Consider the following 26,014-nt stretch of genomic DNA (forward strand, 5'->3'; position numbering starts at 1 on the left):
CGGCCCGGAGTCCCCGCCCCTCGCCCGTCATGGGGCGAGGCGCTCTGGGGGCGGGTCCTGCGGCACCGCCCGGGAAGCTGCGCGAGTCTGGGCGGCCGCCACTACATCCTCCTCCTTCCTCTGCTTCGAGTGCAAGCGAGCCAAGCCGGGCCGGGGCCAAGCCGAGGCTCCGAGGGCGCGGGCGGAGCGGGTCACGGAGTCATGGCGCATCAGACCGGCATCCACGGTGAGGACGGATGGCGAACGGACTGGGGGCTGAGGGTCTCTGCTCGCGGCTGTGGCCCCTCCCTGGCTGTCGGGCCCCTCTTTCTTCTCCCGGCACCAGCCTGGGGAAGCTTCCTGTTCTCTTTTGCAGCCGCGGGTCGCCTAGGGTGGTCATTTCTTGGTGGGATGTGGACTTACTGTGCATAGTTGAGGGTGGGTGTACATGTAGGGCACGCAGCTGGGGTGGGAGCGTCTGTGTTCCCATCTGGGGGTGGATGTGCCTGTGTGTGCCCATCTATTAGCACGCAGGGGTGGGTGTACCCGGATGTTCACATCTGAAGGAGTGTGCACGCATGTGCACTTGTCTTGTGGGTACAGCCCTATGTGTGCACATCTGGATCTGACTGTGTACATCGAGTGCACACGCACTCATGGCTGATTGGACACGGTCAGCTGGAAGCATCTTCAGATGATGATGGAATCATCATGATCAGTGTTTCGTGACTGTGTGCACATGTCTGGGGGTGTCTGTGTGCATGTGCACAATCTGGGTGCCTTTCAGTGTTCATTCGATTCAATGGATGCACAGTATGGCTCCTATTGGCTGTGTCTGTGTGAGGAGGGTGTCCTGACCTTTTGGCTCCTCCCAAGACCCTCACAAACTAGGCTGGGAAAAACTTGGGACAGGTGTTTTCTAAGTGGGGACGTGGAGAATCACCAGTCTGACCTTGACCTCTGATCTCCCTGCCATTTTCCACTCTGATCTCCTGAGTCTGCCCTAGTCAGGGTTGGAAGGTCCGAGTTCCAGGCTGGAGGCAAGGGAGAAGGTTCTGACCTAGAGATTCGAGGCCAGGTCCCCCACCCCAGAGGCCAGAGCATCCTCCTCCTCCCGCAAGGGTCCGATTCCTCCTTCCGCAGGACAGGGAAGAAGCAGCGGCCAGGAGTCAGGAGTCCTGACCCTATCTGGACCTCAGTGTCCCCCTGTGTCCCCTGGCCTGGGAGGGCTGCCTGGCCTGTGGGGAAGGCCCAGGCCGCTTGCCCCGATAGCCCGGTGGTTTGGCCCTCAGCCATTCCTCTCACCACACCAGGATGCCCTGCCCGGGGCCATCACCATCGACCAGCCTGACCACCTGGATCCCTGCTTGCGGTTGTGGCCACTTGGTGGCCTGCCCTGACAGGGTTTCCCTGGCCACACCCCATTGGACCAGAAAAAGCAGGAGCCTGGGTCTGGGCCAGGGTTCTCCAAGAAGAGCTGGAGGGGTGGCTTCATGACTCAGCCCCACGGAAGGGAACAACCCCTCCCCAGACCTGCCCCTTCCTTCCCCTTTGTCTGATCATTGCTGCTGCCTCCAACTGGGAGGGGATTAGAGGTTAGGGCTCCACCGCCCCATGCTGGGCTGACTGGTCCGGTGGCCTGGGCCCTCCAGCACTCCCTCATTTCCCTTATACTGAGATCGAGCCTGCCTAGGGAAATCCGGCAGCCCTCCTTCAGCCTGGGAGCAGCCCACCCCTCCCCATTTCTGGCCTGGGGAGGTGGCAGGAGAGATCACCCTAGATGCCTGGGTACCAGTCCCGATCTACTGCCTCACAGCAGGGCAGGAGAGGGCTGTAACCTGAGGCTGACTGGGAGAGGGTGGGAGGCAAGGCAGCAGGGGTGCAGGTCGGGGGCATGAATCTTTGATGATAGAGGCTCAGGTGTCCCAGGCCTGGCCTCTGGATTATTGATGGTGGCTGAGGAGACATGGAGGGCGATGTGTCTTCCGCTACTGGGGTGTCACTTTGTCCTGGTAACACTAGAAGGGGTGTGTCAGCCTCTCCCTTGGGGGAGGTCTGAGCAGGTAATAGCCTGCCCTGCTGTCATTGCACTAATAAAAATGAATAATTGTTATTAGGACAGGCTCTAATGCTGTAGGAGGTATTACCTCTATGTTACAGAGGAGTTTGAGGTTCAGTGAGGTCAGAGGTCATACACATCTGGTGGAACCTCAGGCCTGGGGTCCACTGAGATCTACCCTGGCTCAGTGGGGCTATGTCTCCAGACCATGCCGCTGTCAACCCCAAGGGCCTGCCTGGCTTAGCTGCCTTCTGCCCACCCCGTGGCCTTGGAGGGTGGTACACAGCACCGCCCTATGAATCATGCTCACGGTCACCCTATGTGACGGGCACCTGAGGACATGACCAGAGTTTGTTTTCCTAAAGGCCCCCCCGCACCCACCCTCGAGCTGCCAGTCTGGGCCCTATAAATATTCTCTGACCTCACCCCTCCAGCTGTGTTCCTACACAATTCTCCTGACCCCTGGGCAGCCCCAAGGTCATGCTGGCCTGGCCCTGTGCAGCCCCCTCTGGAGCCCCAAGTAGATCCTTCCCAACCTGGACCTTGGCTTCCCTGTCTGAACCACCAGTGGATCTGTGACTTCCACATTTCCCCAGCTCTGACCATGATCCTCTCCTCTGCAGCTGTGTTCCTGGTCATTGGCTGTCACCTTTTGGCTCTGTGGCTCAGAGACCACAGTCAGGGTCTGTTTTGGAGAGTCCCTGAGAGTCACTCCTCTTCCTGGTTGCCTTGGGGTGGAGGTTTATCGCCCCCTGGCAGGATTGAGCTGGGGCTGGCCTGGCTCTTCAGGGCCTCCCAGGGTTAGGCAGCCTGGCTAGGGGAATGGGGCTGGGCGTGTGTGTGTGTGTGTGTGTATGTGCGCAGCAGGGTGTACCTTTGTGTTTCTGTGTACAGCCACTTGCCTGCACACATATGTTAGCCATGCTCTGCATTTGCCTGTGTCTGAATTTATTAGCAACCTGGGGACTGTATCCGTGTGTGTGTGTGTGTGTGTGTGTGTGTGTGTGAATAGACTGGTCAATGCATGTTGGGGGCTCCTGTAATTTTGTCTGTGGATATGAGGATGCTGGGGGTGTTCCAGGCTAGCCCTGTGCTGGGCCTTCTTGGGGGTGCAGGGAACAGGTGGGAGCTGTTCATTCTGGCTGGCTTGGCCTATCCCATTCCTGGGTGGGCTGTCTCATCTCCATGTGCCCTGTCAACAGAGCCGTCTCAGCCAGCAGGCTGCCTGCCTGCCACCTCTGCTGGCTAAATTTGGGAGCTTGCGTTCAGCGGCCGTCTCAGGTTCCCAGTCACATGGGAGGCCGTATTTAATCTGGCTCCCAGCTCCGCCACCAGACCCCCAGGACAGAGCAAGCCCCGAGCGTGTCCCTGCCCACACTGTTCCCCGTGCCTGCTCAGCCCCCACCATGTTTCTTGTTCTTGTAGCCACCGAAGAGCTGCAGGAGTTCTTTGCCAAGGCGCGGGCTGGCTCTGTGCGACTCATCAAAGTTGTCATTGAGGACGGTGAGTGCTTCCTGTGGGTGAGGGGACAGGCTGGCAGCTGGACCCTACTGCATCTCTGGGAGGTGGGAAAACGTTGGCCTTCAGCCCCCTAAGGACCTCAGTCTCCCATCTGGAAATGAGAGGTGCCTTGTAGGACAGCCCCAGAGGTGGGCATGGTCCTTATGCCTGTCACACAGGAGCTGGGGACATAGCAGAGAGAGCCCTGCCCAAGGGTCCTGCCGAGCCTTTCCAGAGGCTCTGGAGTCGTCTGCTGGCCTAGTCAGGGGGCTGGGCTGGGCAGGGCATGGCAGGGCAGGGTCGCAGGGGAAGGGTAAGGCCAGGCACTGCCCTCGGTGTCTAGTGCCATTCACCTCCCTGGGTGGTCGACAGGCCTGGCCTCACTTGGCCACTGGCTGGGGAAGATTCCTAAGGAGAAGCCACGGCCCTACCCAGGGGCAGTGCCCTTGCTGTGGGGAGAAGGTTCTTGTGTCAGTCTCTTTGAGAGCAGGACCAAGGAATTCCAGGTTTGACTGGGCCATGACTTGAACCCAGGGGCACCTGAGGCTCCCATAAGGGGTGATGCTAGAAGTATAGGGCTTGGGGTGTGAGTGAGCTTGAGCTGAGGCCTAAAGTGGGGAGGGCATTTGGGGAGGCAGAGGATTAGACTGAGGCTTGGGGAGCTCTGGGTAGAGAAGTCCTGGGATACAGGACTGTCCCTGGAGGTGAGGGGTTCAGACTGCAGAACTGGGAATGGGCCAGGCCCCCACAAATCCCTCCAGCCCTTCTGTAGCCATGCAGTAGTGGGCCCTTCTGGGTGCCTCCTGAATGGGCTTGGTGCCCAGCTGACTTTTCACATGCTGAATTGGGTCAAAGCTGGGTCTGCCCAGACCGAGAATTCACCCAGGCTTTAGAGCTAGAGCTCTGCTGGACGATGTCCAGGGTCCCCAAATTCAGATGCCCTCAGAGGCCGGGTCGGGGATATTGGGGTAGGTCAGCCCCCTGCACCCCTCCAAAGAGATGAACTCATGGCCCAGACCTCAGCCTTCCCTGTCACCTCCCAGATAGAATATCCCTGAGATGTTGAGCAGGAGGAGTCTCCTGGTGGGCCCTTATCTGCATTCTGCTCTTGGGCACCTGGGAACCCCAGAGGGTCCAGGCCTCCTGACCGGCAGCCTAGCTGAGTGTGGCTTGATCTTCCTGATTTTTCTAGAAAAGCCAGGAATTCCACTTGTTACATCAGACTTTCCCGTTTGAAAAATGTTGGCAACAAATTAAACAATTTTGGCAGTGCTGTTGCCCAGCCGCTGCCCGCCCCCCCACTTTCCCCGGCCTTGGTCAGCCCGTGACTGCTGGTTTTCAGCCTTGATCTATCTGAGTTCTGGGAGGATAAGTGAGGAGGCCAAGGCCAGAGGGAGGTGGATGGGCTGGCAGGCCCGGCTTGTAGCCAGCCGGATAGCGAGCCCTTTGCCTCCATCAGGAGGGCTTGGTGCTCAGTTGCCAGTATCCTCTGGCTAGGTGGTGGTTGTCCACTTACCCCAGTTCTTCCTTCAGCCTGGGCCTGTGCACACATGGGCTGGTATTTGGTGCCACACTGAGACCCCTGGTGCAGGTTGGTGAGTCGAGTGTGTGGTCCATTCAGCCACTCTGCGCCAGCCAGGAAGGTGGCAGGACTGGTCAGCCCTAGGTATTAAGAGGTTGGCTGCTTTTGATTGGTTACTTTTGGGGAAGGAGACTACCGCTGGTGAGGGCAGCAGGGTACCTGTTTCTGCAGTACCTGGTGGGAGCTCTTGTCTACCTCTTTCCCGCAAGCCTTTTTGCCTGCAGATCCCTGCAACCTGAGGCTGTGACGGTACTTCCGGCAGCATGTTCATTCTGAGAAGGGTGTGCCCGGAGGTCTGCTGGAGCCCCAGGCTGAGGGAGGAGGGGGCCAGAGATGGCACAGTAGGGCCGTCCACTGAGTATATTCCAGGGGGGTGAGGGGTGTGGGTATCTGTGAGGGGCCGCGTTGTTGGTGGCTTGTGGGTACACGGCTGCGTGTCTTGGTGCGGTTGTCTGTGTTGGGTCATCTGTTGGCATGTTCTTAAGGCCACACGTACGTGCGTGCGTGTGTGTGTGTGTGTGTGTGTGTGTGTGTGTGTGTGTAGAAGGAGCAGCCTCGGGCTGGCAGCTCTGTGCCCTCATTCATTCATTCACTCACACACTGAGTCCCAGACAGGCTTCGGGGAAGGCAGGGAGGGTGGTCAGTGGGTCTGAGTCACCTCCAGGGCCTGAGGCCCACAGTGGGAGGTGGCTGTGGGGCATGGCTTCTCCTTGGCTCACCTGGCCTCTGCCCCCAGAACAGCTTGTGCTGGGCGCCTTTCGGGAGCTGGTGGGCCGCTGGGACCAGGACTATGACGGGGCCGTGCTGCCACTGCTGGATGCCCAGCAGCCTTGCTACCTGCTCTACCGCTTGGACTCGCAGAATGCCCAAGGCTTCGAGTGGCTCTTCCTCGCCTGGTCACCTGATAATTCCCCCGTGAGTCCTTGGAACCCCTGCCCAGCCTCGGGATCACAGGAAGGGGGGAAGCTGGGTCCGATCGAGATAACATGGTGTTGCCCTGGGGAGTCTCAAGGGGGAGACGTCAGATCCTGCTCTAGGGAGTATGAGTGAGGGACAAGATCCTGCACTTGGAACCTGGGTCTCTGAGAGGCAAAGGTTGTCCTGGGTGAGGGCTCCCTCTGCTGTCTGGACTACCCTACTACAGCCTTACCTTCATGCTACGCCCTCTGCTGGGTGCGTGGGCACAATGAGGGGCCCTGGTCCCCACCCAGAGGCTCCTGCCTGCTCCTGGACAGGCAGCCCTGCCTGGAGAGAGGGCTCATGGCTTGGCCCCTGCCCTTCAGGTGCGGCTGAAGATGCTGTATGCAGCCACACGGGCCACAGTGAAGAAGGAGTTTGGAGGCGGCCACATCAAGGATGAGCTGTTTGGGACTGTGAAGGTAGCTGCAGCCCCCACCCCATCACCCCAGACCAGGGTCATGGGCCCACAGAAGGTGGGGTGTTATGCAGGGTTACAGAGCAAGTGGGTGCCAGGGGATGAGTAGGGAGGGCTGGGAGAGTCCTCGGTCTGCAAGCTGGGGTGCTCAGTGGGCTTCTGTCAGCCCACCCTAAGGTGCTCATTTATGCCTCTGCATCCACTGGCCAGGACGATCTCTCCTTTGCCGGGTACCAGAAGCACCTGTCATCCTGTGCGGCCCCTGCCCCGCTGACCTCGGCTGAAAGAGAACTCCAGCAGATCCGTATTAACGAGGTGGGCGCACTGGACAGGGCGGGCAGAAGTCCTGGCCCAAGGCTTCCAGGTCAAGTCAGTCCCCACTGGCTGAGCCTGTACTCCCCAAGTGGGCTACCCCCTGGTTTGGGCAGGCGAGGGCCTCGCTCACTGTTCACCTGTCCCCAGGTGAAGACAGAGATCAGCGTGGAGAGCAAACACCAGACCTTGCAGGGCCTGGCCTTTCCTCTGCAGCCGCAGGCCCAACGGGCGCTTCAGCAGCTCAGACAGAAGATGATCAACTACATTCAGCTGGTGGGTGCCAGTTCCCTGCCCCAGGCTCACACTTGGGGTACACTGTACCCCACCTGCTCCTGCTCCCACGCATGAGCTCACTTCAACTCACCCTTGTACCCATGGGAACAGGCTGTCCCCATGCCTACCTGTTTCCTACAGTCACGGTGTACAGTGGCTGCAGCCTGTTCCCTGCCCAGCCCAGGCCCCACTCACCCGCAGGGACGCCTGACACACTCTCCCTCATTCCACCCAGTGTGCACACGTCACCCTTGGTTCACCCCTCAGCCCTGAACCCCCTCCTGTCCCAGACTCCCTCTGCAGCCCCCTGATCACCCCTCTTTCCCCAGCCAGTGCCTCAGTGGTCCAGCCTTCCCCATTTCAAACAGAGTGGCTCTTCCAACCATGAGGATGGGCTGGCCCAAGGATGCTGCCTCCCTGAGGTCAAGGCCTTTGCCCCTGACCTGTCCATCATCCGTGGTGCGACTTCCTTCTCTAGCAGAGTGTTCAAAGGGGCAGAGTTAGGCCTGGGATCAGGAGTGGCCTCTTCAGAGGGACCTGTATGACGGAGTGGGGGTGGGGAGCCCTGGGAGAGGAGCTGACAGCGGCTTCCCACCTCAGGGAATTCTTGTTGGGGAGGGTGGGGCTGGGCCCTCACCCGCACAGTGCCCTCACATCTCCCCTTACCCCTTGGCAGAAGCTGGACCTGGAGCGGGAGACCATCGAGCTGGTGCACACGGAGCCGACGGACGTGGCCCAGCTGCCATCCCGAGTGCCCCGAGATGCCGCCCGCTACCACTTTTTCCTCTACAAGCACACCCACGAGGGTGACCCCCTGGAGTCTGTGGGTGAGTGGCCATGGCGGGGCTCCCACTGCTCAAGTGGCTGGGCAGGAGCCACACTGGCCCACGACTGGGCGGGCAGCCTGCAGGGGCTGTGGGGGCGGCAGGAGTGCCAGGCCCGCCTCAGCTCACCTCCGCGTACCCCGCAGTGTTCATCTACTCCATGCCCGGCTACAAGTGCAGCATCAAGGAGCGCATGCTCTACTCCAGCTGCAAGAGCCGCCTCCTCGACTCCGTGGAGCAGGACTTCCAGCTCGAGATCGCCAAGAAGGTGGGTGCTGTTCCCTTGGGCCCTGTCACTACCCCCTACATGGGCCGTCAGGGTCCTGAGACAATGGCAGAGCAGGGGGCATCATTGTCCTGTTGGATGGAGGGGGAGACTGAGGCCCAAGGGGTCGTGTGTGTCGCTGGTGGCCTGGACAAGCCCCAACTGTGACATCCGTGTCTCTCCTTTCCCTGAGTATGGAAGGCAGGTGGGAGGTGACAAGGTCTCCCACCAGCAGACCCCCAGCTCTGTGCTCCTGGGGGTGGCATTTCATGTGGGCATCTGGGAGGAGACCCCAGGGTTGGAGTGCAAGAGATCCATGGGATGCCCTGGAAGTGGGGGAGACCGAGGGTGGTGTGTGTCAGGGCCCGGCACCCTCGGAGTGACCACCTGTGCCTTGCCCCGCACAGATCGAGATTGGTGATGGGGCGGAGCTGACGGCTGACTTCCTCTACGACGAGGTGCACCCCAAGCAGCACCTCGCCAAGCGGGCCTTCGCCAAGCCTAGGGGCCCCGAGGGCAAGCGGGGTCACAAGCGCCTCATCCGTGGCCCGGGCGAGAATGGGGACGACAGCTAGGTGGCGGGACCTGAGCCCTGCTGGCGTGTGAAACTGTAGGGCTTCCCCCACCCCCACGGCCACCTCCCTCCTTGCAGCCTGGCTCTGGGGTGGGGGTTGCCTCCCGTGGGTAGGAGGGCTGGTAACTGAACATCCTTGCAGCTTCCGAGGGCCACTGGGCTGGCATTTTGTGACCCTCCCCCACTGCTGTCCCTGCCTCTCACCCCTGTGCCCAGGGTATCTGGGGACCCTGCTCGGCTGGTTCAAGAGGCTGGCTGTGGGGCCTGCTGTGAACCAAGCCCCCAGGGGAACTAAGACTAGGGCCCCAGCATGGCCCAGAACCCTTTGGCCACAAGGGGTGAGGTCATTCGGGGCTGGGGCAGGGGGTCACCGCAGGACGAGATGGTTGAATGCTGTATTTTTTAAAGAATAAAATATTTTTAAATCAACAGCTGAGTTTGGCCCTGAGGGACCACCTCTGGCCCCGGGTATGGGGAGGCCCTGGGCATATACCTGCCTGCTCCACCCCCCACACACACACAACACAGAAGGGGCCTGTGGGCCTGCTGGGTGGAGCCCCAGCCTGCCTGGCTGCAAGTATGTGGAAGAGCTGTGTCCGTGTGTGCATGTGCAGGCTTCGCTGTCAGCTCATTGGCCCCCTCTTGAGTACCTTGGGTACCTCTCTTGTCCCAAAGGGCCTAGGTTTCAGGTCCCAGGGACTCAGGGGGAATCTCCCTTGGGCTTGGGATTCAGCAGCAGCCAGAACTTCATTCTCTGCCTCTGAGAAGTGTGTAAAAGACCCCTGCCATCCCAGATGGGAAGAGTGCGGGGGTGGGGACAGATGGGACCGATGATGGATTCACCTGCTGGATGGGCTCTGTCCTTTTTCTGGAAAGTGCCTCTTGGGCTGGGACTCAGGGCAGTGTTCCATCCCTGGGGCCTTTCTCTGCCTCTACTGAAGCGCGCAGAATTGTAGGGAGTAGAGCTGGAAGCCAAGCCAGGACCCATAGAAGGCAGCCTGATTGGTCCCACCCCAAAGGCTGGTTCTCAAGTGGGCAGGAAGACAACGCCATTGTTCCCACGCTGTCAACCCCCCCGGGCCTGTGCACCACCTGGGTGCCTGGCAGCTTGGAGCCTGCCTGCCATGACACCCACCCAGAGGAGGGCAGAGAGAAGCAGGGGTAGCGGATGTCCAGCCCTGCCCCATCCCGCCAGAAACCCTATTTGTTTGTTCATTCATTCCCTCATTCACTTAGCCATCACTCAGAAACACTGTGCCTGCCCAGAGCTGACTGTGGAGACCCATGAATTCAGCAAGTATTGAGTACCTACAGACAACTTTAACAGCCTTATGGCTTTTACCTTTATGATCCCCTGAACTCTTTCTCTTCCCTGAAACACTCTTTCATTTTACCCAAATCTGTGTCTCCAGAATTGCAATTTCTAACACTTCAAATAAACTCTTATATGCAAACAAAACAAAAATGTTAACAAATTAGGTAAAAGAGCTCAGGAGTACTCCATCTGGGGTAGGGGGTTTATAAGAAGATCAGAGAAGGTTTCATTGAGAGGGTAATGTGTGACTAGAAATGTAAGGTTGGTGAGGGAGGGGGCCATGTGAGTATCTGGAAAAAGCTTCAAGACACAGGGAACAATACGTTCAAAGGCCCTGGGGTAGGAGAATTGCATGTGTTCAAGCCACAGCCAGGAGGCCAGTGGCTGGAGACTGGGCAGGGAGTACGGAGCAGGCAGATACCATAGGACCCTGCTGGCTATTGTGTGGACTGTGGCTCTGACCCTAGAAAGGGCCATGGAGGGGTCTGAGCAGAGGAGGAACATAATGTGACTTAGGGGCCTAATAAGAAAAAACTGTGGAGCTTGAAAGCAGAAGCAGGACAATCCTGAGGAGGTGACAACTTCTCTGGTCTAGCCAAGAGAAGATGGCAGCTCAGACCAGGCTGGTGGATGTGAAGGTGGGGGCAGGGGTGGAATATGGGCAGATTCTGAACATGGAGCCAGCAGGACTTGCTGAGGGTCCCGGGTCATCCTGCAGGTTTGGACCTGAGTGATCTGTTGCAATCACCTGGGTCAGAGGGATTGTGGGAGGAGCCTCAGGAGAGGATGAGCCAGGACATCTCAGCTGGTCCAGCGGTGGGATTTGTGCCCCGATGGTGTTCTGGGAATGCAGAGGAGGGCCTGCTCCTGGAGGAAGCAGCAGCTGTGGCAGGGGCAGATGACCCTGGGCAAGGCCAATGCTGCCTCCTGCCCCATACGCCAGGCCCGGCATGACACAGTCTAGGACTGGTACCTCGGGGCAGGAAAGGTCAGTGCCGGAGCTGCCGGCCTGAGGCTGCTGCCTGGGTTGGGGGGGGCAGGGGCTGAGAAGGCTGGGGCATACCCCACCAGGTCTGACACTGCTCCTAATTCCAATCTCTTGCCAACCTTAGACTGAGCTCTAGGCCTTCACTTCTCCCCAGACTTCCCAGAGGACAGGTGTGAGGCCCACGTGGGATGTGACAGATGGTTTGGACAGACCGGGGTGGGGGGCGGGGAGTAGAAAGAGGAAGGGGTGATGGAGCAATCTGCCACCTGACTATGCAAATGGCCTCTCTGACTCATTGCATCCCCTACACCCCACCCCTGCCATGAGTGTAGGGAGGAAGGGGGCTACTAGGTTATTTCAAAATTCTCACTTCCTCTGTTCTCTGAGCCGTCGGCACGGGAAGTGGGCGCCAAGCATCCTTCCCTGCAGCTGCCACCCAACCTGCCTGCCAGACCCTCTGGAGAAGCCACATCCCCTGTCATGGTAGGACAGCAGCCCTCGGCCCCCGGGGAAGGGGACGAGGTGGGGAGGAATTGATGGGGAGAAACACGGGCTTGGGAGCTACAGATAAGGGTGGGTGAAAGGGATAGTCACCCAGGTGGCTTGGGAAACGTACTGAACCTTGAAGTCATGAGCCATGAGACTCAAACTCACAGCTTGGGTGAGGAGGCTGGGGCTAAGGGCTGCTCTTAGCGGTGGTACTGGGCTCACTGGTGGTGCTGGGCTCACTGGTGGTGGTGGTGCTGGGCTGCAAGCCAGGGGGACGCTAGGGCTGTGTCCTGTCTGCCTTTTGCTGCCCAACCTTCCCTCCAATTTGTTCTGACCCACAGCAGTTTGAGTGCCTGGGCTAGGTAAGGTGGGAAGAACATGAAAGAGCTGGGCAGTGGCCATCCAGCTGCCCAGGGCCTTGGCCATCCAACTGCCCAGGGCCTTGGCCAGCCTGAACCCCAGCAGGAGACCCTCATTCCCACCTATTGCCCAAATGGAGCAGGAGTGGTTGGGGGGAGCCTGACAGAAAGCAGAGGGAGGTTTTCAGGGGTGCTGGAGGGAAGGGAGGATGCCTCTTTGCTTGGGAGGAAAGAGAAATGATCTCTGAGGAATGGAAGGGGGAAACAAGGGTGAGCCTGGAGGGAGCTGTTGACCACCAACCTGGCTCTCCTGTCCAGCTAGGCTTTGGTTTTGAGTGAAGGCTCCATCATGAGTCTAGATTGCAGGTCTCAGGATGAGCTCTGATTCCTTTCTCTGAGTCAAAGGGTGGGTCTCAGATCTGAGTTCAAGTTCCCCATGGGCCTTGGAGATGTGATGGACACTGGAGAGAGAAACAGGAACCTCCCTGGAGGGCTGGGAGAGACGGAGGTGGGAGCTCTTCTGGGAAACCCCCAGAGAGATGGGGCAGAGGAGGTGGAGCTGGGGCCGTATCCTCACCCGGCGCCCACCTTGCAGGGCCCCTACTGTGCCCCGCACCCCCTTTCTCTCCTGGTGCAGGCGGCGGCACTGGCAGCGGCCCTGGCTCAGGGCACCCTGCCTGCCTTCCTGCCCTGTGAGCTCCAGCCCCGTGGTCAGGTGAACTGCAACTGGCTGTTCCTGAAGTCTGTGCCGCACTTCTCGGCTGGAGCCCCCCGGGCCAACGTCACCAGCCTCTCCTTAGTCTCCAACCGCATCCACCACTTGCATGACTCCGACTTCATCCACCTGTCCAACCTGCGGGTCCTCAACCTCAAGTGGAACTGCCCGCCGGCCAGCCTCAGCCCCATGCACTTCCCCTGCCGCATGACCATCGAGCCCAACACCTTCCTGGCTGTGCCCACCCTGGAGGAGCTGAACCTGAGCTACAACGGCATCACGACCGTGCCCGCCCTGCCCAGTTCCCTCGTGTCCCTGTCGCTGAGCCACACCAGCATCCTGGTGCTAGACTCCACCCACTTGGTCGGCCTGCAGGCCTTGCGCTTTCTGTACATGGACGGCAACTGCTACTACAAGAACCCCTGCCAGCGGGCCCTGGAGGTGGCCCCGGGCGCCCTCCTCGGCCTGGGCAACCTCACGCACCTGTCGCTCAAGTACAACAACCTCACAGAGGTGCCCCGCCGCCTGCCCCCCAGCCTGGACACCCTGCTACTGTCCTACAACCACATTATCACCCTGGCACCCGAGGACCTGGCCAATCTGACCGCCCTGCGTGTGCTTGACGTGGGCGGGAACTGCCGCCGCTGCGACCACGCCCGCAACCCCTGCAGGGAGTGCCCAAAGAAATTCCCCAAGCTGCACCCCGACACCTTCAGTCACCTAAGCCGCCTCGAAGGCCTGGTGTTGAAGGACAGTTCTCTCTACAAACTAGAGAAAGATTGGTTCCGTGGCCTGGAAAGGCTCCAAGTGCTCGACCTGAGTGAGAACTTCCTCTATGACTACATCACCAGGACCACCATCTTCTGGAAACTGCCCCAGCTGCGCAAACTCAACCTGTCCTTCAATTACCACAAGAAGGTGTCCTTCGCCCACCTGCACCTGGCGCCCTCCTTTGGGGGCCTAGTGTCCCTGGAGAAGCTGGACATGCACGGCATCTTCTTCCGCTCCCTCACCGAGGCCACGCTCCAGCCGCTGACCCACCTGCGCAAGCTCCAGAGTCTGCGTCTGCAGCTGAACTTCATCAACCAGGCCCAGCTCAGCATCTTTGGGGCCTTCCCGAGCCTGCTCTTCGTGGACCTTTCGGACAACCGCATCAGCGGGGCCGCGACACCGGCGGCCGCCCTGGGGGAGATGGACAGCAGGGTGGAGGTCAGGCAGTCGCCCAGGGGCCTCGCTCCAGGCCCGCTGGACACCGTCAGCTCAAAGGACTTCATGCCAAGCTGCAACCTCAACTTCACCTTGGACCTGTCACGGAACAACCTGGTGACGATCCAGCAGGAGATGTTTACCCACCTCTCCCGCCTCCAGTGCCTGCGCCTGAGCCACAACAGCATCTCGCAGGCGGTTAACGGCTCCCAGTTCGTGCCGCTGACCAGCCTGCGAGTGCTCGACCTGTCCCACAACAAGCTGGACCTGTACCACGGGCGCTCGTTCACAGAGCTGCCGCAGCTGGAGGCACTGGACCTCAGCTACAACAGCCAGCCCTTCAGCATGCAGGGTGTGGGCCACAACCTCAGCTTCGTGGCCCAGCTGCCCTCCCTGCGCTACCTCAGCCTTGCGCACAACGGCATCCACAGCCGCGTGTCACAGAAGCTCAGCAGCGCCTCGCTGCGCGCCCTTGACTTTAGCGGCAACTCCCTGAGCCAGATGTGGGCCGAGGGAGACCTCTATCTCTGCTTCTTCAAAGACTTGAGGAACCTGGTCAGGCTGGACCTATCCGAGAACCATCTGCACACCCTCCTGCCTCGTCACCTGGACAACCTGCCCAAGAGCCTGCGGCAGCTGCGTCTCCGGGACAATAACCTGGCCTTCTTCAACTGGAGCAGCCTGACCCTCCTGCCCCAGCTGGAAGCCCTGGATCTGGCGGGAAACCAGCTAAAGGCCCTGAGCAACGGCAGCCTGCCGCCTAGCACCTGGCTCCAGAAGCTGGACGTGAGCAGCAACAGTATCGGCTTTGTGACCCCTGGCTTCTTCGTCCTCGCCACGGGGCTGAAAGAGCTTAACCTCAGCGCCAACGCCCTGAAGACGGTGGAGCCGTCCTGGTTCGGCTCCTTAGCAGAGACCCTGAAAATCCTAGACGTGAGCGCCAACCCGCTGCACTGCGCCTGCGGGGCAGCCTTCGTGGACTTCCTGCTGGAGATGCAGGCAGCTGTGCCCGGGCTGTCCAGACGCGTCACGTGTGGCAGTCCAGGCCAGCTCCAGGGCCGCAGCATCTTCGCACAGGACCTGCGCCTCTGCCTAGACGAGACCCTCTCTCTGGACTGCTTTGGCCTCTCGCTGCTAATGGTGGCGCTGGGCCTGGCAGTGCCCATGCTGCACCACCTCTGTGGCTGGGACCTCTGGTACTGCTTCCACCTGTGTCTGGCCCGTCTGCCCCGACGGGGGCAGCGGCGGGGTGAGGACACCCTGCTCTACGATGCCTTCGTGGTCTTCGACAAGGTGCAGAGCGCAGTGGCCGACTGGGTGTACAACGAGCTCCGCGTGCAGCTGGAGGAGCGCCGCGGGCGCCGGGCGCTCCGCCTCTGCCTGGAGGAGAGAGACTGGCTCCCCGGCAAGACGCTCTTCGAGAACCTGTGGGCCTCGGTCTACAGCAGTCGCAAGACCATGTTCGTGTTGGACCACACGGACCGGGTCAGCGGCCTCCTGCGCGCCAGCTTCCTGCTGGCCCAGCAGCGCCTGTTGGAGGACCGCAAGGACGTCGTGGTGCTGGTGATCCTGCGCCCCGCTGCCTACCGGTCCCGCTACGTGCGGCTGCGCCAGCGCCTCTGCCGCCAGAGCGTCCTCCTCTGGCCCCATCAGCCCAGTGGCCAGGGTAGCTTCTGGGCCAACCTGGGCATGGCCCTGACCAGGGACAACCGCCACTTCTATAACCGGAACTTCTGCCGGGGCCCCACGACAGCCGAATAGCACAGAGTGACTGCCCAGCACTCCTTTAACCCCACCCCCCACTCCCCGCACACCACCCCCCCCACCCCGTCTTGCCTCTCTGCCTGGGCAAGCCAACTTGCTTCCCTTTGCAATCCCACTGCTCTGTCTGGCCCCCTGGCATAGAGCAGGCACACAAATAAATGCTGCTGGAGGACCAACAGCTAACCCTGAGCTCACTGGAGGTGCTATTGGGAGGAAAAAGGGGAGAATTCACCAGGCCTAAAACAAAGGGGGGAGCAAGAGGTGATTGGGGGTAATTACCATGGAGGAAAAGGGAGGGCCCACAGGGCTTAGGCTGGCAGGGTTAGGGGGGAAGCTGCTAAGGGCAGTTGTGTTCACTGGCATCTTTTCCGGACAGTGAGGTCTTGGTCCTTCCCAGAGAAGAGACTGGGTCTCCTGACCCTTTCGATTCAAGCTTGGCATTCCTCTGTAATTGGCCTCAGGATCTATCTCCCTCACCAGCAGGGCCTAGGGTGCCTCGAGGGCAGGCAGGGAATCTGCAAGTCCGCTTCATTTCTGACTGGCACCAGATTCCTAAGAGGTGGCAACCAGGGGGAATGTTCATTCCTAAAGCGATCGGGAAGATGTGCAGCAAGCTCAGAGGGGGTGACTGCGCCTTCTGGTGGCCATGTTTATGCTGCATCGGGGAGGCTGGTCCAGGCTGGGGAGAGGAAGGCCTGTGGGTGAATCCAGGCAGCAGCGAGCTGAGAGCCAGGGAAGAGTCTAAGGTGAGCTCACAGCCCATCCCTTTCTGTTTCCACCTTGAGCGCATGCTGAGTCTCTCTGTTCTGCATCAAAGGGACACCTCGGTGAGCCGTCACCTGGCTACAAAGGTGGGGGCTCCCTTTCCTGCTCCTGCCTCTCATAGCTGATTGTACATAGGTGGGAGTTGCAGCCACAATGGAGTGTGTGTGTGTGTGTGTGTGTGTGTTTCTAGTTTTGATGCTAGATTTCAGTGTAGACTTTGGGATGCTCCTGGGAACCTCAATGTCCAGTGTTTGGAGAGAGCCTGTTCAGTGTCTCCACAAGTGCGTGAGGAGTCATGGGTCCTGTTAGGCCCAGGGTCCTTGAGTTGCTTTGCTCAGGCCGGCTGTCTCCCATCCCCACAAGTAAACCTGCCCTTTGAAGAACAGAGGAGACACGTGCAGCTCTTGGTTGGAGCTGGCATCTGGGGCGCTGGGAGAGAGGACCCAGCTGAGCTGGCCATGGGCCCAGTCTGGGTCTGCTTGGGGGCTCAGGAACTCAGTGCTCTGGGCTGGAAGGTTGGAGCTCAGGCAGACTTGGCTAATCTTGCAGCCTGGTTGTGGGGATCCCTGGTAGGGACAGGAGGCTGCTTTTCCTCCTTCCAGGCTATAGCTGGGAGAGAAGTCTAGGCCACCTTCTCCTTTCTGACCTGGGTACAGAGGCTCCTGCTGGAGGCTGGCATTCCCTATTATCTGCCTGCCTAAAAGAAAGATAGAGGAGGGTCTCTGACTATCTGTAGCCCCATGAGGGCCCTGATCCAGTCCAGCTTCTGGAGGAGCAGGCTAGCATGGCTCCATGCACTTCCTTAACCCATGCTTGGGGAGAAAATAAAATAAGAACTGTCGTTTCCCTAGGCTGGAGTCTTGTGGGTGGGGCAGAGGGGGCTGCTGAGTGGCTCTGAGACTGTTCTGGCCACATCTGGGAGCAGAAGTCAGGGCCCTGCCCAGGACACCACATTTGGCAAGTGGGAAGCACAATTTGCCTATCTCTGACCAACAGAGTCTGCCCTGGGGCAGACCCTAGCTAGGACCTCTTCATTCCTGGCCATGCACTCATGCGGGATCCCAGTCCTGGTTCCTCTGAGGATTCAGAAGAAGAGCATCTTAGAGATAATGCATGGGGGCTATGATTGGAGCACTCTTGGGCTCCACTTAAATCAGTCTAGAGGCATCTGTGGTGCTCAATTCAATTTGCAGGGGAAAGTTCTGCTGTCATCGACCACATCTGGAGGCAGAGCCACTAGCCTGGGCCCTACAGGGGGTGCTAGGAACTGGGCTCCTGTGGTCAGGAGGGACGCTGGTGGCTGGCCCTCTCCTCCACACTGCTGCATGTCCTCAACCATTAACACTGCCCACAACATGGCTTTGCAAGGCTGGGGAAGAGATGGGCCTTGGATCAGATTACCTGGGGTGACCACCAACTCTGCTATTTGGGTTATCCTGGGCAAGTGCCCTCCCCTATAGAGACTGCACATCTGCCTGTGAGAATGGCCAGAGTTACTCTGCAGGCTGTTACAAGTATTTATGGTAATGTGGTTCAAGTCTAGGAGACTTAGCAGATTGCCCAGTGGTTATTTTTAGGTAAGGGACTTATGCTGAGGACAACCAGCTGATGGGACTTTGAGAGATTTTTCTCTCTCTATCCAGAGATGGGGCCTCCTGAGTCAGGGCCTTGCCCAGTGCATTACAGGGGTTCAGAGGCAACTGTGGTGGAACTGATTTCGGATGCATGCAGCAGTAAGTGCCAGTTTGCAGTAAGCAGCAGGGAGCCATTGCTGGAAGCAGGGTCTTACTTTCCCAGTCTGGGAGTCCTAACCACTGGACCACAGTGGAGCTGAAGAGGAAAAGTTAAAATTTTTTATAACCTCCTTCTCCTTCTGCCTCTGTAACTCAGCCTGCCCCTTACAAAGTCTAGATCATGTAGGTCATGTAGTCTTAGAAAGTGGGGACTTGCAATACTAGGAACTGGAGTTTATCTCACTCACCCCTGTCTTGCTCTTTGCAATAGCCCAGCCCCTGCAAACCTGCTTAATCATGCCTGTTCAGGCCAGGCATCCCCCTCCCCATCTTGACCACTGTACCCATGCATGCGAAACCCCTTAGTTTAAACCAGCCTACAGCTAGTGTTGCCCACTACAGTCTGTCTATAAAAACTCTGTAATCCCTTTGTTCAGGGCTCAGAGCTTGGAGTGTTAATTCCTCTGGGGCCGCTGGCATAATGAATCTGAGTTCTCTAACTCTCCAAGCATGGTGCTTGGTTTCTTGGGTACTGGTTTCTGCAACAGAGCCAGCAGTTAGGCTAGGGTCCCTAGTCTTTGCCTGCTTAGTTAAGAACGGGGTAGGAGGTATAGGGTAAAGGGTAAAGTAAACAGTTTATTGAAAAGAAAAGTACATGTGGAAAGGCACACAGGTGAGCTCAAAGAGAGAGTCTCGCCTTTTTGAAGTTTAAATCCTTTATAAGGGGTCAGTTTTCGGGGTCTTTGTCTTCCCTCAGGCCAATCATCTTGCTCTGTCTCCCTCTGGTTAATTTGTCTTTGGACCCTCACCTGAGGTTTGCACACATACATCTTAGCCAAGATGGATCTCAAAGTGAAGGCTTCCGGGAGGAGCAAGACTCATTATGGCCTGGAATATCCTCTGATTTTCAACTCCAAGGAGCCTTTCTGAGCATGTGTAATGCCTCCCTTATCCTTTACTCAGGCAGGGTTTTTGCCTCTCTTTGTCCTTTTCATGATTATTCCCTTGAGATGTTTACAAGAGACAGAGACTGGCTATTTACCCTGTTTCTGAGGTTACTTCCATTTTGGAGAGGAAACAGGAGGCTGGTAGTAAATTCCTCAACTGGAGCCCACCTATCTCTTGCCTCAGGAAATTCAAAGAGGAGGCTGGCTGATTGTAAATATCCAACCTGGAGCCTGTCTATCTCCTACCTCAGAATCAGAGGCTCACGAACCTGGGAGCAGGACTGGGGCACCTGCACACCCACCCTGCTGTTGCCTCCTTGTGCTTCTCTGCCACTGGGGATCAGTGAGTGCTAGACAAGTCGAGGTCTGGGCACGAGACTTAGGACAACTTGACGGGAAGAAATGTGAAAGTAAGGAAATTCTACCTGCTAAGATTCTAAGTTACAGCTCTCCCATTTACCTCTAGAACACGTTATTTAATGCCCTGAAAGTGAATATGTTAGTTGCTTAGTCCTCTCCAACTCTTTGTGACCCCATGGACTGTAGCCCTTCAAGCTCCTCTGTCCATGGAATTCTCCACGCAAGGATACTGGAGTGGGTTCCCATTCCCTTCTCCAGAGAACTTCCTGAACCAGGGATCAAACCTGGGTCTCCTCCATTGCAGGCACATTCTTTACCATCTGAGCCACCAGGGAAGCCCATTTAATGCCCTAGGCTTCTGAATATTCTTAGGGAACTTCCATGACACCATCCATTTTGACACTTGCATCTTTATTAGAAACCTTGCTTACATAAACTTCTCTTATGTAAGCAGTTGATGAATCCTTCCACTCCTGCAGCAGTGCTGCCCGACATTTTTGGCACCGGGGACCCGTTTTGTGGAAGGCAATTTTTCCACCAACAGGGATTATACAGGGAGATGGGTTTGGGATGATTCAAGAGTGTTACATTTATTATGCACTTTATTTCTATTACTATTATTTCACCTCCACCTCAGATCATTAGGCATTAGATCCTAGAGGTTAGGGACCCCTGCCCTGCAGAACATCCCATCATCCTTTGTCCTCATAATCACAAACAGCAGGGAGAAGCTGAGGTAATGACCTTGTTGACCCCCCCCCCCGGCTCTGAGTCTATACGAGAAGGAAGGTGGGTCTTGATAAGCATTGGGAGAGAAACGTGACCCAAAGTAGAGGGGAAACTACTGGACGGAAAGGAGGTGGAGGCAGTTCCAGGCGTGGGAATTTGGTGGACAATGGAAGGGCCCTGAAGGCTGTCCTGGGGGAACAGGGCTGGGAAAGCTGAATGAGGGCGTTTCCTGAGCTGAAAGGAACCTCGTGGTGGTTCCCAAGGGATATGACTTCTATTTTACCCAGGGGTCCTGCCAGGGTGCCTGGCTTTATCTGATGGGACCAGGACTCAGCCAGCTCTCTCATCGCCTGGCCTGGTTAGGGGCATGGACCCACCCCCCGAGGGCCCGGAGCTGAGGCCAGGAGTCTCTCATTCCTCCAGTTGCTTGGCTGTTCAGCTCATCTATCCATTCTAGAAAAGTAATCTTGCAGGTTTTCACAGGTCGCTGTTATAGGTTGAACGCTTATGTCCCCTCCTTGGCTGAAACCCTAACCTCAGGTGATGGTGTTTGGAGGTGGGGCCTTTGAAGAGTAATTAGATTTAAATTAGGGTAGGAGACAGGCCCCTCCGTGGTAGGATTAGTGGTTTTATAAAAAGAAGAGTGGGGGATTTTCTGGTGGTCCAGTGGTTGAGGCTCTGCCTTCCAATATAGGTTTGACCCGTGGCAGGACTAGGCTCCCACATAGTGTGGGAGAACTAAGTTTGCAGGCAATAACTACTGACCCGGCAGTTCTCTGGGGCGCACATACTGCAACTACTGAGCCTGCGCACGACGGAGCCCACGTGCCTCAAGCGGCTACTGCGCATGTGCACTCTGGGGCACACCTTCTGCAACTACTGAGCCTGCGCACGTTGGAGCTCAGGTGCCACAAGCAGCTAATGCGCATGTGCACTCTGGGGCACACCTTCTGCAACTACTGAGCCTGCGCGCGTTGGAGCTCAGGTGCCACAAGCAGCTACTGCGCATGTGCACTCTGGGGCACATCTTCTGCAACTACTGAGCCTGCGCGCTCTGGAGCTCACGTGCTGCAGTTACTGAGCCTTATCAGCTCTGAAGCACAGGCGCCTCAAGGAAAGGCCCGTATGAAACAACAACTCGACACAGCCAAAAAATAGAATAAAGTAATTAATTTTTAAAAAAAGAGAAGAGGAAGAGGTAAAGGTCACATGCATTTATAGCGAGAAGACAGTTGTCTGCAGGCCAGGAAGAGGACTTCCGCCAGTAAGGGAATCTGTTGGCAGCTTGACCCAAGACGTACAGCCTTCAGAACGGTGAGAAACGTGGTTTCTTGAGAAACGACGGTGTTGTTTAAGCCCCGCCCTCTGTGGTGTGTAGTGACAGCTGAGACAGACCCCTTTTGCTTACTCAGCACATTTGCTTCGCGTTCGCTGTGTGTCAGGTCCTGTGCGTGGCGCGGGACTCGAGAGTGACGGGGAAACGATCTGCAGGGTGAGCGACCAGGGCTTTGAAGGGCAGTGCAGGGGGGAGGCCAGAGCACACAACGGGGAAATGTCTTAGCTCTGGCATTCAGGGACGGTCTCTCCGAGGATTCTTCTGAGTGAAGAGGGGCAGTCACCTCACGAGCCAGGGAAGAGAAATCGGAGGAGAAACAATGGCTAACACCAACCCCTGGAAGCTGGTGGGAACCTCCATGGGTATTTGAGACCCAGGAGTCTGTGTCTACGCCTGAGGCTGGGTGAACGGGTAAGGTTGGGATGGGTGATGAGGTTGCAGAGATGGATGGGATCTTGATACCAGAGAATCTCATCAGCCTATTATGACAATCTAGAATATTTAAATATAATTTATTTATTTGGCTGTGCTGGGTCTTAGTCGTGGCGTGCAAACTCTCAGATTCGGCATGTGGACTCTAGTTCCCTGATCAGGGCTGGAACCTAGCTCCCTTGCATTGGGAGCTTGGAGTCTTAGGCCCTGGAGAACCAGGGAAGTCCCGACCATCTGGAATCTAATTGGTACAATTTGAAAACCCAGAAAAATTTTCTGCAGGGGAGGGACAGGACTTGATTTTGGGGGCAGGGGTAAGGAGTGCTGCAGCTTACGGGATCTTAGTTCTCTGACCAGGGATTGAACCTGAGCCCTCAGCAGTGTAAGCGCTGAGGCCTAACTGCTGGACTGACAGGGAACTCCCTATTTTTTTAAAAGCTCTCTCAGACTGCTGCGTGGGATAGAGGCTGGGGCTGGGGCAGGTGCCAGGGTGATGGCGGCACAAGCAAGAGAGAAGCAGCGGAGGTGTCAGGAAGTGGCCTGGCTTGAGGTGTATCTTTGAGATAGAACTTACATGATTTGTTAACAGTGTCATGTGTGTCAAAGCGAGCTGACTTCCACACGAGAGGCCAGAGTTAGTGGATCGATAATGGCAAGATGAGAAGGGTAGGTAGCAGAGGAGTGGGCAGCCCTGGGCACCGCCAGGAGCTGCATGGTCAGATGCTTGTTTATTGGCCATCCATGATGTACGGCTTGACTGAAAACCCAGAGTGGGGTGTGTGTTGGAGGCATGGAGAGATCCTCAGAGAGGATCCGCAGAGGGGAAGCCTGACATGCAGTCAGAGATGAACCCAGTGGGTGCTCAACATTCAGAGAACGACCAGCTCAGGAAGGAGGAGGACAGTCAGGAGAGGTCGGTGGCCCAGAAGCTTACAGAAAGCTGGAAAAAGGCTAAGGACAACCACCTCAAATACCACTGGGAGATCCAATGAGAGGCAAACAGAACGGGCCGCTGGATTTGGCAAAGACATGCATGATGTGGCAAGAAATGAGGAGCCTCCACAAAGAACAGGCTGAAGGACCAAGTGGGGAGAGCTAAGCAGAAAAGGGCAGAACAGAGGCAGCAGCTAGGTGGGGGTCAAGACGGAGAGATTATATTTTATTATAGGATGGGTGAGCGCCTGCTGCAGGCCCACGGGAAGAAGGTAAGAGCCGGTTGCAGGAATGCACAAGAAGCCATGGGACTCAGAACACAAGGGGCAGGAGTCCGGGAAGGCGCACGGACGGTTGGAGACCACAGGTGCAGGAAGCACTGCAGGATCTGCTGGTGAGACCAGCCTGGACTGCCTGCCTTTCACAGGGAAGTGTGAGCGCCAGGGCTGGGGGAGGGAGCGGCTGCCGCAGCACTGACTGTTTGGTGTGGGCAGAGGCTTGGACTGAAGCGGCTGCAGCTGCGGGTTGTGCCTTCAGAACTGCTTGGGGTTGGGGTACAGCTGAGCCGGCCACTGCCTGGCAGGCATTAAAGCCGTGCTGACTTCCCTGCCCTGCCTATTGTTAGTGCTGCAATGAACATTGGGGTACATGGTGCACATGTCTTTACACATTAGATTTTTCTGGATGTATGCCCAGGAGTGGGATTGCTGAATCTTATTTTTAGTTTAAGGAACCTTCATCCTGTTCTTCACAGTGGCTGTACCAACTTACATTCCTACCAACAGTGTAGAAAGGTTCCCTTTTCTCCACATCCTCTCCAGCATTTATTGTTTATAGATTTTTTTTTGATAATGGCCATTCTGATGGTGTGAGGTCATACCTCTATGTTTGGCTGAGCAGTATTCCATTGTATATATGTAATCATTAACAAAGGAGGCAAGAATATACAATGGAGAAAATACAGCCTCTTCAATAAGTGGTGCTGGGAAACCTGGACAGCTACATGTAAAAGAATGAAATTAGAATACTTCCTAACACCTCTCTGTAATTTTCATTTGCATTCCCTGGTGACTCAGATGATAAAGAATCTGTGTGCAATGCAGGAAACCTGGGTTTGAGTCCTGGATGGGAAAGATCCCCTGGAGGAGGGAATGGCTACTCCAATATTCTTGCCTGGAGAATTCCATGGACAGAGGAGCCTGGCAGTTACAGTCGCCAGGTGGACACGACTCTGAGTGACTAACACTTTGACTTCTCTCTAATAATTAGACATGTTGAACACATCTTTTCATGTTTGTTGGCCATCTGTTTGTCCTCTTTGGAGGGATGTCTGTTTAGGTCTTTTGCCAATTTTTTGATAGGGTCGTGTGTTTTTGATATTGAGCTGCATGAATGAGCATCTTGTTATTTTGGAGACTAATCCTTTGTTGCTTTGTTTGCAAGTATTTTCCCCCATTCTGAGTGTTGTCTTTTCATCTTGTTTATGGCTTTCTTTGCTGTGCAGAAGCTTTTAAGTTTAATTCAGTTTAGTTCAGTCGCTCAGTCTTGTCCGACTCTGCGACCCCATGAATCACAGCACACCAGGCCTCCCTGTCCATCACCAACTCCCGGAGTTTACTCATGTCCATCGAGTCAGTGATGCCATTCAGCCATCTCATCCTCTGTCGTCCTCTTCTCCTCCTGCCCCCAATCCCTCCCAGCATCAGGATCTTTTCCAATGAGTCAAGTCTTTGCATCAGGTGGCCAAAGTACTGGAGTTTCAGCTTCAGCATCAGTCCTTCCAATGAACACCCAGGACTGATCTCCTTTAGGATGGACTGGTTGGATCTCCTTGCAGTCCAAGGCACTCTCAAGAGCCTTCTCCAACACCACAGTTCAAAAGCATCAATTTTTCGGCGCTCTGCTTTCTTCACAGTCCAACTCTCACATCCATACATGACCACTGGAAAAACCATAGGCTTGACTAGACGAACCTTTGTTGGCAATGCCTCTGCTTTTTAATATGCTATCTAGATTGATCATAACTTTCCTTCCAAGGAGTGTCTTTTAATTTCATGGCTGCAATCACCATCTGCAGTGATTTTGGAGCCCAAAAAAAGAAAGTCTGACACTGTTTCCACTGTTTCCCCATCTATTTCCCAAGAAGTGATGGGACCAGGTGCCATGATCTTAGTTTTCTGAATGTTGAGCTTTAAGCCAGCTTTTTCACTCTCCTCTTTCACTTTCATCAAGAGACTTTTTAGTTCCTCTTCACTTTGTGCCATAAGGGTGGTGTCATCTGCATATCTGAGGTTATTGCTATTTCTCCCTGCAATCTTGATTCCAGCTTGTGCTTCTTCTAGCCCAGTGTTTCTCATGATGTACTCTGCATATAAGTTTAATTAGGTTGCATTCATTTTTATTTTCATTACTCTAGGAGGTGGGTCAAAAAAGATCTTGCTGTGATTTATGTCAAAGAGTGTTCTGCCTATGCTTTTTCTAAGAGTTTTATGGTGTCTCACCTTACATTTAAGTCTTTAATCCAGTTTGAGTTTATTTTTGTGTATGGTGTTAGGAAGTATTCTAATTTCATTCTTTTACATGTAGCTGTCCAGTTTTCCCAGCACCACTTATTGAAGAGGCTGTATTTTCTCCTTGTATATTCTTGCCTTTGTCAAAGATTACATATATACAATGGAATGTCACTCAGCCATAAAAAGGAACAAATCTGAGTCTTTTGTAGTGATGTGGAAGGACCTAGAGTCTGTCATATATAGTGAAGTAACTCAAAAAGAGAAAAACAAATATTGTATATGAACACATGTATGTGGGAGCTAGAAAGATGGTACAGGTGAACCTATTCGCAGGGCGGGAGTAGAAATGCAGACATAGAGAATGGACATGTGGACACCACCGGGGGAGGGGAGGGTAGAACACATTGGGAGACTGGGCTTGATGTATCACTACCATGTGGAAAACAGAGAGCAGGTGGGAAGCTGCTGTCTAATACAGGGAGCTCAGCTCCGTGCTCTGTGATGACCTAGCGAGGTGGGATGGGGGCGTGGGAGGGAGGTTCGAGAGGCAGGGGATACGTGTATAGGTACAGATGATTCACAACGAACACAACATTGCAAAGCAATCATACTCTAATTTTCAAAAAAGGACATGCTAGCTTCCGGCATTCTGGGAGGCCGTGCCATCCTGGGTAGGGTCTGGAG

The 26,014-nt window shown here is 56.2% G+C and overlaps 3 protein-coding genes across 3 annotated transcripts in view; all 3 read left to right on the top strand.

Moving 5' to 3' along the window:
• Positions 1-73: 73 nt before the first annotated feature.
• Positions 74-9,175, top strand: TWF2 (twinfilin actin binding protein 2). The gene is made up of 9 exons (XM_065933562.1): positions 74-226; positions 3,464-3,541; positions 5,857-6,035; positions 6,404-6,499; positions 6,706-6,810; positions 6,958-7,083; positions 7,760-7,910; positions 8,054-8,175; positions 8,580-9,175. The coding sequence occupies exons 1-9, from the start codon at positions 202-204 to the stop codon at positions 8,745-8,747; spliced, it is 1,050 nt and encodes a 349-aa protein (XP_065789634.1). The 5' UTR covers positions 74-201; the 3' UTR covers positions 8,748-9,175.
• A 3,122-nt stretch (positions 9,176-12,297) lies between these two features.
• On the top strand, positions 12,298-15,601 carry TLR9 (toll like receptor 9). The gene has a single exon (XM_065935354.1). It carries the CDS (start codon positions 12,334-12,336, stop codon positions 15,577-15,579), a length of 3,246 nt encoding a protein of 1,081 aa, XP_065791426.1. The 5' UTR covers positions 12,298-12,333; the 3' UTR covers positions 15,580-15,601.
• A 5,810-nt stretch (positions 15,602-21,411) lies between these two features.
• POC1A (POC1 centriolar protein A) overlaps positions 21,412-26,014 on the top strand; it is a 120,743-nt gene continuing 116,140 nt past the window's right edge. Inside the window, exon 1 of the mRNA XM_065933566.1 lies at positions 21,412-21,430. The gene's annotated coding sequence lies outside the window, so the exon portion shown is untranslated. The remainder of the gene's footprint in view (positions 21,431-26,014) is intronic.

The sequence above is a fragment of the Muntiacus reevesi genome, chromosome 4, assembly GCF_963930625.1.
Source record: "Muntiacus reevesi chromosome 4, mMunRee1.1, whole genome shotgun sequence".
NCBI lineage: Eukaryota > Metazoa > Chordata > Mammalia > Artiodactyla > Cervidae > Muntiacus > Muntiacus reevesi.